The following is a 10,106-nucleotide window of genomic DNA, read 5'->3' on the forward strand; positions in this document are numbered from 1 at the left end:
TTCCTTTTTAAAAATGAAACTTGAATAAAATCTTGTTTTACATAATTTATTTGTGGTGATTACAACAAATTGCATGTATTTGGACATGTCAGTGGGTGTTGAAGGAAACAATAGCAGCTGAATGGCATCACAAGGGAAACCTCCTCGTAAACGAGTAGAACCGGTGAAGGGACCAACCAATCAGAAGGCTTCATGGGGGACGTTAAGGTGGAGCTCCCTTTAGGAGCTACTGATTGAGCCTTTCTAAAAAAAAAAAAACTAAAAAAAACTCCATTGCCTGTTTGGATGGAGTATCTGCAATCAGGTAATATCAACCTCAACAGCTTGTTCTACCAGCATGCTTGTTTTTCCCCATTCCTTCTAAATGTGTCCATAGTTGTCTTCAGTTCTTCTCAGTTTTGAAAATCGGTTTCAAATGTCAAACATTGGAAGCCACGTTACTGTGCGTTTGTTTTGTTTTTTTATTATAATTTTGACAATTGCTCTCCACGATTTCATCTCAAAACAGGAGCACAATGTTGAGAGACAGTTGCTGTCATTTGAGATCAGCGTTCTTCACGCCGTGGTTGTCTGCCTCCTTGCTTTGCACTGCAAGTCTCTTGACCACAGGTAACAATGCAGACACACAAGCACATTGATACGAGTGCACACACACACACACACACACACACACACACACACACACACACACACACACGCACACAGCCAACTATTTCATGACATGGCATTCTTTCTAGATATTCATATTGAGACCCTCATGGCTTGATTCTTTTGAACGCTGCTGAGCCTTGATGTGAGCTCAAGATGACCCCAGAATGTTTCAGGGATTTGAGCTCATGTGTTTTTGTTCTTTTCTTCAGTGTAGGTGCAGATCTAAAATTCATATCTTTCAAAAATATATAAAGTAATAAAATAGACTGTTTTTCAAATGAATGTGTAAATTAAAGGTAGCCGTGGTAATCTTGAGAAACTAGCAAGAGTATTTAGATTTTTTTTTTTTTTAAATGATCCAACTGAAAAATCCAGCTGAGTGTTGCCTTTGACTCTTTTTCCAATGAAAGTAGTTTATGTAAACCGACTCCAAATGTCTCCGACTCCAGCATCAAAATCACCGGGTGGGCAATACCGACATCCCGTCCCTTCAGGCCTCTCTCCAAAGCAACTCCCCTATTGTTAGTTCTCACAGCTGTCACGTTAGCAGCTTGTGGAAGACTCCGGGGATGTGCAATTAGAGGACGGTCAGTGTGTGGGCCGAGAGGCAGGTAGGTGGCGGGGAGCCTGTCCAATCACTTCATCCGTGCTGAATGAACTGATTGGACGCGTTTGTGACAGTCCTGGGAAAGCTTCAGATACCAGATGTTGTTTTTTCTTTTTTGTCAGAGCACTTGAATTATTGATCGCTGTCTGGATGCAATGATCATTTGAACAAATACCACAAAAAAAGAAAAACACAAAAAAATTGGTACTCTTTTGAAGAAGAAATTTCCAAACATGTTACAGCTGGAATAAAACCACTGGAGTGAAACTGGAATTCGTGAACTCCATAATTATTCCCTCCAAGCCACAGACTCTGGTTAAACCGATAGTGAGTCTAATTCAAACTCTCTTGAATTAGGATGCAGTATTTAATATTCTGAACATTAATATAGCAGCAAACAGAGGAGAGTGAATTGTTATCCAAGCTTCTACAACCGCATCTGCTTTCAGTGCATGTTTGTGCTTGTGAGCGTGCCCCCATTGATGAGCTCATGTCCGGTGCTCTGCAGCCGTTCTCTGGTTAGCCCTTAGGAACACTGTTTGCTCTGAGTTTTCACTGTTTGCGCTGTAACAGAGAGCCATTGGGGGGGCATCAACATGCCCCCTCCCCCCCAATGGAAGCTCTTACACCATTAATTTAAAGCGATTTCAAGGCTTTTTACATCCGTCTCTATGATCCAAAGTAAAACAAAAGAAATCAGGAAATTAGGTATTAAATTGCATCCCTCCTTATGGAGCCGTTTCAAGATGTTTTGAGCTGCAGCATGGACATATGATGAAGGACCTTGTGGAAATAAAGCTCTGATTATTTTTGCTAAGAGTACTCTTTGTGTTCATACTGGACCTCTGATTATTTTTTCCTCTCGGAAGCCCTGCCTAATGAGCTCTATTGTAGCTGCAATATGCAATTTGTTCTGTTTTTCTATATTTTTGTGACATTTGGCCTCAACTATTACATTTGTGTGGCTTATCTAGCCAGAGCTTCTCTGAGAGAAGAAATCTGAAAAACATGTTAAACTTATCCATAAAAATGGGTTCATGGGCATCGTAAACTGTGGCTCCATGAACGTGAAAAAAAAGGGCTTACTGGGATAAGAAAACATAACATGTCTCTTCGGGGATTACAATAAGGTATTTAAGAACAACAAATACGCTTCTTTGATTATTCTCAAGACTTGTCTGGATTTCTTCAGAATGGAAATGTGTGCGAGGGATGCGGGTGACGTCCACGGGTCCGCAGACCATCCATGAGGCGGAGGGCGGGAGCGTGAGTTTGGGCTGCAGGTACACGCCGAGCCCTTTGGACACCGGAGAACTGGACATCGAATGGTCCGCAGTCAGTCCAGACACTACGCAGAAAGATCAGATGGTAAGAAGCAGAATGGAGAATGGGACACATTGTACAATCATTGTAGAAACAGCTTCAGATATATTGAGGATGTAAAGTAGGAGGAACCTATGGAACATTCTGATTCATAATTATAGAGGCACAAACTCTGCACATGATGAGAAGAATTAGATGTTTTTAAAATTAAGTCCAGGATGCTGATTTGTGGAGTGCACTCCTACCACCTTCTTTATTTTCACAGGAATCAGCTGTTTATCCAATTTGCCTTTTAAATGAAACAAGTCATTAGTGTTGGATACTTGAGGGGGGTTAGGTTCCTCTTCACCTCAGCAGCAGACATTTTGATCACAGTCAAAACAATGATTAAACAGGTCCAGATGCGTCCTGCTTTAGACAAGTGAGCAGTGCAGGTTATTGGTTCAGAAAAAAAGGAAATGCGCTGAAGAACTAAAAGACAAGCTGACAAGCAAGAAGCCCTGACATAGTATTGAACTATAAAGTTGTTTGTTAATGTGTTTAAAAAACTGCGTCTTTACACATCCAGGAGACAGGAAACAACGTTATTCCGTATCCATTGTGTTTTATCGCCATGAACTGAGAAAAAATATATCGTGTCTTTAATTGCGAGATTCTCCTTCTCGCACAGAACTTTGTCTTTCTGCTGCGCGGTGCCAGTCAGGAACCTTTTAAAAAGGGCTATTTTGCTAACGTTAGCATCCCCTAGGGACCATGTATGCAGTGGGTTTTGTGACAGCTTGTTTAACCAATTCCAGCTGCCTGCTACCGCTGGAAACGAGATTGTTGAGCGTGCAGTGACTGAACAATACAGTCAATGCAGAGCAAAACAATGATCCACAATGGGTTGAAAACCTCTGCAGAGCTCTAAAGATAGCGGTAATTATCCGTCGTTTCCTTAGAAGACTGGTTGACGAGACGTAAATTAGTTGACTCTTTCTTTCAATTTTTTTTTCCCCTTTCAGCTCATGACATACACCAGCGGGACCATACACATCCATGGTTACCACGCTCTTGCACAAGGGCTACGCTTTGCTGCTCCTGACCCCTCAATGGGTGACGCTTCGATCTCAATCGCTCTGCTGTCACCTGCTCATAGTGCTACCTACCAGTGCAAAGTCAGGAAATCACCTGGAGTGGACACGCGCAAGGTGTCACTGGTGGTTATGGGTAAGACTGGATCATTTGTGTGCATCACCTTTGGCAAATACAGTCATTAGTATTTTAAATTGCCTATATCAATAAAGGTTACGTTTCCTTTTCACATGCCAGTATACATTATATTTGCCACAAGGCTAACTTAAACCTGCTATTGTGCATATTGTATCTTATATCTAAGACTGCAATTACATCGCCACAATGAAGTGTATACAGTAGTGCTTTGTGGAGATTATTTGGTTCAAGGTCACATAGATGTCAGTAAGAGCTAAGATAAGTGCTCGCTTTCATAACATTCCTTCACTTGATGAAATGTTGCACAATGAATTCAAGTCAATTTGTGCAGAGAAGGAACTACTTTTTTTTCTGAACAGGTACTGTTCAGCAGTAAGGGTCCCTGTGAGGGACAAGCCACTCCTTCTTTGGTCCATGTTAAAGACCAGCCATTGATTCACTTTATACAAACGCAATAAGTGCTTTTCAAGTTTTCAGGTCAGTTTTTCTTCCTCAGTGAGATAAGTCCAGTCTGTGTTGTCTTGAACAAGCGCACTGACGTCTGGTTGAATGAGGTGGAGATGTGAAGGACAGCTGACAGGTATGAGCGGTGGCTTTGCGCATGCGCGATTCATGTTCAATCCGGGTCCGTTGAGCTTGTAGCGTGAGCTGCTGTGACGATGGTGAAGCTTTGAGAGCCGACTCGCTCACACGGTGCTTGTTGAGGACAGAAACTACAGAACAATACGTGCTTTTGCGTCTGGCTCAAATCGGCAAATAGTCCGGTAATGCTACGGAAGCCCAAGGGCGGAAGTAAATTATCGTCTTCAAAGTAAAAGTTAACTGCATTTTTTTATCCAAAAAAAAATGCAGTAAACGCATGATCAAATAATTAACGCTGTTAATTGATTGAAAAGTTAACGTGATATTAATGCGTAACTTGCCCAGCGCTAATAAATATATATATATAGTTTTTTCTGGAGCTTTTACCTGCATGTCTCAGTCTTCATCAGCACATGAGATTGCTTCATCCGATTATGGAGCTTTGGTCTGGACAGCTGTCTGTGGTCACAATTCTGACCATTGTGATGCAACAAACTAACTGAAGGAAGATGAATCTCAAAAGGTCCGTTTCCCGAACACGGATATATACTGATTAAGTTGATGCACTTAAAAAAGGCGACTATATTTAAAAATGACACCTCACTTGGAGCCATTTGTCAGTGTATTCAGTCTTAACATTTGCCAGAGGGGTAAAGTAATTTTAATTGATTCTAGTCCAACTCATCTTGTTTGAAGAGCATGAGCAGGAACTGGGTCGAAGGAGGAGCTCACCTCATTGGCAGATTTCTTTTATTAGGATTATATGACTGCAAATAACCCTCTTACACAGATGTTTCAGGATATAGCAAATAGTTGAATATTTCCTTGTGGAAATCAGAAAGGTCAGAATACTTTTAACCCTTCTTTTTAGGGCAACTGTTTTTTTTTTCTTCCAGATGAACAATCAGAGTTACAGGTTGAAGGAGAACCAATTACATTTTCTTTTTTCAGTCCAAACTAAAAGATGCAGCGCTGCACACAGTTTTGTGAATTTTATGTTTTGAAAAGGAAAATAACTTGACTACCACATTTCCTCAAACATTTATTTTACCATTACAGTTCATCTTACATATGGGCCTGTTTGGACTTTAAATAGTGGCGGAAATTACTGAAAAAAATGGAGGGAAAAAATGATCAACGAAATGGCAAAAGATATCAATGTTTCATAGTCATTTTACAATTTTAATTTAATTTAATCAATGCAACCATTTTTTTCTGTAGAAGAAAATTATGTGGCCACATCCTTAGTGTGCTAATGTAAAAAAAAAAACTTAAAATTGCCCAATCAGACAAATCAAGTCCAAAAAGACATCAACTGAAGCTGATTATGTTGAGTCAGCAGGACCTTCAACACACAGCATGGCTCCAAAACTGCAGTGAACTCGACTTGAAGAAAACAGACAGAAGCAAAACCGCACATATCAATATACAACCTGAAGCTGTTTTTATCCAAACAGCAAAACTCACAGTACCTGAGAGCCAATAAGTATCATCTCAAGCAGAATAAATGATTCAGAGGATGCATGAATAGATGGATAGGATTTCTGCTTTCATCATGTAAAAGGTGAACACACTCAGACGTATGAAACGTTGTGGACCTTCATGTCATCCTCTAAGCGTATCTTGTAATGATATTCATTTCACCCTCACTAATACGTACTTCTGTCCTCTTTCACCTTTCATACTAGGACAGAACGCCAATATTTATTCTTTGTCATCTTTACTCCTCAGGCTTGCATTCCATAAAGACGAAATATGTCTACGTGATGCACGCACCACACGCGCCAGCTATTTAACAGCTGACAGAGAAGGCGTAGAGGAAATGCATGGCCCGCCACTGTAACAACAAAAGTGTTGGTACCACCTATTTATATGTGGTGAATCTGTAAAAGCCCTAATCAAATAGATTCTACGATTCCATTGGAAAGCTAGAGAGATGAGCTGTTTTTTAGAGAAAAAGCAGGAATAGAAAGGAATGGCTGTTTACATTTAATGTTGTTGTGATTTCAGTGAACCCGTCTGTGCCTGAGTGCTGGGTGGAGGGAAGAGAGCTGGTCGGAGAGGCAGTGTCTCTGCACTGCAAGTCTGAAAAAGGCTTCACGCCCTTACAATACACATGGAGGAGAGAACGTGCAGGCTCCATCCCTGCTGCAACCACACAGAGTAAGTGTGACCTCTGCTGATGTCCGGATGCTACTACAGAAAGTGTGTGTGTGTGTGTGTGTGTGTGTGTGTGAGTGTGTGCGTGCGTGCGTTGCCGTTTAGGCCTTGGGTCAGGTTTAGTATTGAATGCCATGTGAGCAAAATCCAATGAAAACCCTTTTAGTGTTGAATGTTCAGTGCAGCAGCCTTACATAATTGTGATCAGTCCTGGTGCAATTTCCCCCCCTTGGGCCTCAGCCCAAACACAAGTGTACATGTACACACACACACACACACACACACACACACACACACTCACACACACACAACCACTCCAGACAATTGCAGAGCATACGGCACCACGGAGAGCAGCCAAAGCACCAAATTTATCTCGGCTAATTTTCGAAAGCCTGCCCAGAAGCCAAGTGTTATCACAGATTACAGTAGGTGTGCGTTTGAGAGGGAACAATTACATTGATATAGATTTCAATCCCTGCTCCCACTCCATAATAACAAAAGACAAACGTCGGCTCACCACTTGAAAGTCCATCCTTGTGCTCAGCAAGGTGAACAACAACACTGTTCCTTTTTGATTGGAATGTACTGCATGCCAGTGATGCAGTGCAGGCGGCACCGGGGGGATGAAGGTGTCCTGCTTGTTGTTGACTGTGTTGTATGTCTTTTTAAAATGAGTCTTTTGTTTTCAAAAAGACAGACACGAGCAGATGAGCGGCGACATGTCCAGTCTGATCCAAGCCAGCAGCTGATAGTGTGTGTGATGTGTTTTACATGATGCAACAGGAGCGCATGGTGTCAATGTGGACGAGACGAGTGCGGTTAAGAGCTGTAGGATGTTTTTTTTCTAAGATAAAGGAATCAAGGAATTTATCAGTAATCCAGATGCAAAGCATGATGTAAAGAATTCATGATTTGCGACAAAACAGTTTAACGACTCATATTCTACTTGAGGGACTCAATGACATTTTTGAACTGTCAACCCCGCGATTAGTCTTCTGCGAGAGCAGCTCCTCTCTTGTTAAAAGACCTCGTGATATTTTAAGACATAAGCAAACTTTAAAAGAACACCAACGTCGGGTGATTTTCACCTGAGCGATTGTGGTTTTGTTATTTTCATTGTGTTGCTTTTGTCTAAGTTGCGTGAGTATTTGTGTAGCTTCACACTGATCACAGATGTTATTAAAGGTGGGTGTGTCTTATTAGAGATGGGCGTGTCTACCTGCTTCAATCACTGTTTTTTTCAACAGGCACGTGTTCGACTGGTCTTCACCCGACGGTATATAGAGATAGAGGGTGAACAAATAAAAAGAATTCATATACAAATAAAAGAATACATCAATTTGCTTTGTAAATACGTATAGTATATTTTATCAGGTAAATTATTAAGTGAAATTCATCCGACGTTAGTGATAGTGTGACTATTTTTAATGTTAGTGTTCTAGGGTTAAGTATCACTTCAACTACTCTACCTGTGGAGAAACCAGCGTCGCAGGCTGATATATCTTCATTATATCCCTTAAATGCACAACACATGGCACATGTCTTAATCTGCACATGTCTTAATCTGCGTGTGTTTCCTCAGACGGTGTGACTGGGGAGCTGAGAATTACCAATCACTCGCAGCGCCTCGCAGGATTTTACCTTTGTGAGGCGCACAATGCCGCGGGATCCAAACACTGCAGGATCAACCTGAAAGCTAAGAGGCGTAAGAGAAACGCGCTTTCATCACACAGAACCGTTTCATGTTCACATGCATCACGTGTGACGCCCACATGGCATGAAAGATCTGGATTTTTATCCTCTCAAGGCTTCTCTTTTTTTTTTTGTAGTCGCGCCACAATCTCATCGTTGCTCCACTTCTCACACCGAGGGCTTAAACCACTGCGCTGCGTAGCATCAGTTCGCTCTCCTGATTACGTTATCTGATGATGACAGAATAAGGTCACAGTCAGTGGCAGGAAATCACTTCATTCACTGAAGAGAAAAACTTTGTTTTACCATCTTTCATCTCTGACTTCCTGCTGCTGACTCACGCAGACTCACACAGTCAAACATGAGTACCGCTGAAAAGACTCCTCTGCCTTATATGTCAACTGTCCGCATTTACTTGAGAAATCATTGAAAAAGATAGATAGATACATACATACATATTAGGGCTTGGCAAAGTTAAAAAAAACTGATTAATCACATACATTTTCTGTGATTAAATCGCATTATGCACCAATTCAATAATGCAGTAAAAACTAGTGTATTGTAGGCTGTTGTTTTAAAGTAATGTTATCAGAATATAACAGGCACAACAGGAAGTTAACATACATGCATATATAGTTTATAACTGTTTTCTTTTTTTCTGAACAGGTACTGTTCAGTAGTAAGGGTCCCTGTGAGGGACAAACCACTCCTTCTTTGGTCCATGTTCAGGCTGTTGCTTACCTTAAAGATTTATGTTAAAGAGCAGCAATTGATTCACTTTATACAAACGCAATAAGTGCTTTTCATGTTTTCCAGTTCAGTTTTTCTTCCTCAGTGAGAAAAATCCAGTCTGTGTTGACTTTAACAAGTGTACTAAACATCTTGTGTATAACAATACGTGCTTTCACGTCAGTCTGTGAGGCTACGGAAGCGCCCGCGCACCAACAAGAATCGCCTTCGAAGTAAAAGCAGTGCTATAGTAATGCATTCATAGCATCTTGTTTATTTTTTTTTTAATGTTTGATTGACCTCACGTGGGCCGGACTGGAAGAGCCATAAGATGCCAGGTCTGAACTACGCTGTATGGAGAGATTAAAAGTGATAAGTCCCTCCCAATGCAAAAAAAATAATGCAAAAAAACAACAACATACAGTTAACGCATTATCAAATAGTTAACGCCGTTAAAGAATTGCCAGATTAATCTTGTGTTAACACGTTAATCTGCTCAGCCCGTGATATATCGAGAGAGATAGACACACACACGACTGCATCGTCTTTGCTACCTGTACCCCCCCCAACCACAATTTCTCCTCAGTCACTGTTTTATATGGGAGACACAACAACGCGCACAAAGGTAATTGCACACAGCTCAGGCTGATCACACCTCGTCCCGGCACCTGTTCTCTGAATCCCTCCTCCACTCCACCCCTGCAGCTGAGCCTAAACCACACCCCCTACAGTCATGCACGAGATCAGCTTTGTTTAGTTGCCACAGAGTTCAAATGTAAAAAAGAAATCATCCAGGAATCTTCATGAGGGCAATGTATTGGCCACAGAAAAAAAAGCCAAGATCAACAGTAATCCGGTTGGATAGATTTGTCCCACTTTGTTCTTTTTCACCACAATGCTTCTGAGAGAATAATTCCTCGTTATTCATGCTGGATTTACAGCCCCAAACAGAGCGGCGGTTATTGTCGGCACTGTTGTGGGTTCCCTGCTCTTCATCTTCATCCTGCTGGTCTTCATCGGGATCCTGTATTGGAAGTTGAGCGACAGGCGTCATCGCTCTGAGGAGGAGTTCTCCAATGACATCGGGTACGGATCAGTGCTGCAGAGTTACTGCACAGTTAACGGTGGGGGGAACTTGACGGTTGGATGA

The 10,106-nt window shown here is 41.5% G+C and overlaps 1 protein-coding gene across 1 annotated transcript; it reads left to right on the forward strand.

The window, feature by feature from the left end:
* Positions 1–515: 515 nt before the first annotated feature.
* vsig8a (V-set and immunoglobulin domain containing 8a) lies at positions 516–10,106 on the forward strand. Its single transcript, XM_068574205.1, has 6 exons — positions 516–609; positions 2,451–2,626; positions 3,586–3,790; positions 6,386–6,538; positions 8,118–8,240; positions 9,898–10,106. Exons 1-6 carry the CDS (start codon positions 516–518, stop codon positions 10,104–10,106), a joined length of 960 nt encoding a protein of 319 aa, XP_068430306.1.

Source organism: Clinocottus analis, unplaced genomic scaffold (assembly GCF_023055335.1).
Source record: "Clinocottus analis isolate CAN_PGR_092001 unplaced genomic scaffold, fCliAna1.0.p SCAF_13, whole genome shotgun sequence".
Classification (NCBI taxonomy): Eukaryota; Metazoa; Chordata; class Actinopteri; order Perciformes; family Cottidae; genus Clinocottus; species Clinocottus analis.

Bases quoted from the DNA above. Each gene is read 5' to 3' on its own strand.
- vsig8a (XM_068574205.1), top strand. From the start codon at position 516: ATGTTGAGAGACAGTTGCTGTCATTTGAGATCAGCGTTCTTCACGCCG. The intron at 2,627-3,585 runs GTAAGAAGCAGA...TTCCCCTTTCAG, and splicing joins CTACGCAGAAAGATCAGATG to CTCATGACATACACCAGCGG. The intron at 8,241-9,897 runs GTAAGAGAAACG...CTGGATTTACAG, and splicing joins CAACCTGAAAGCTAAGAGGC to CCCCAAACAGAGCGGCGGTT.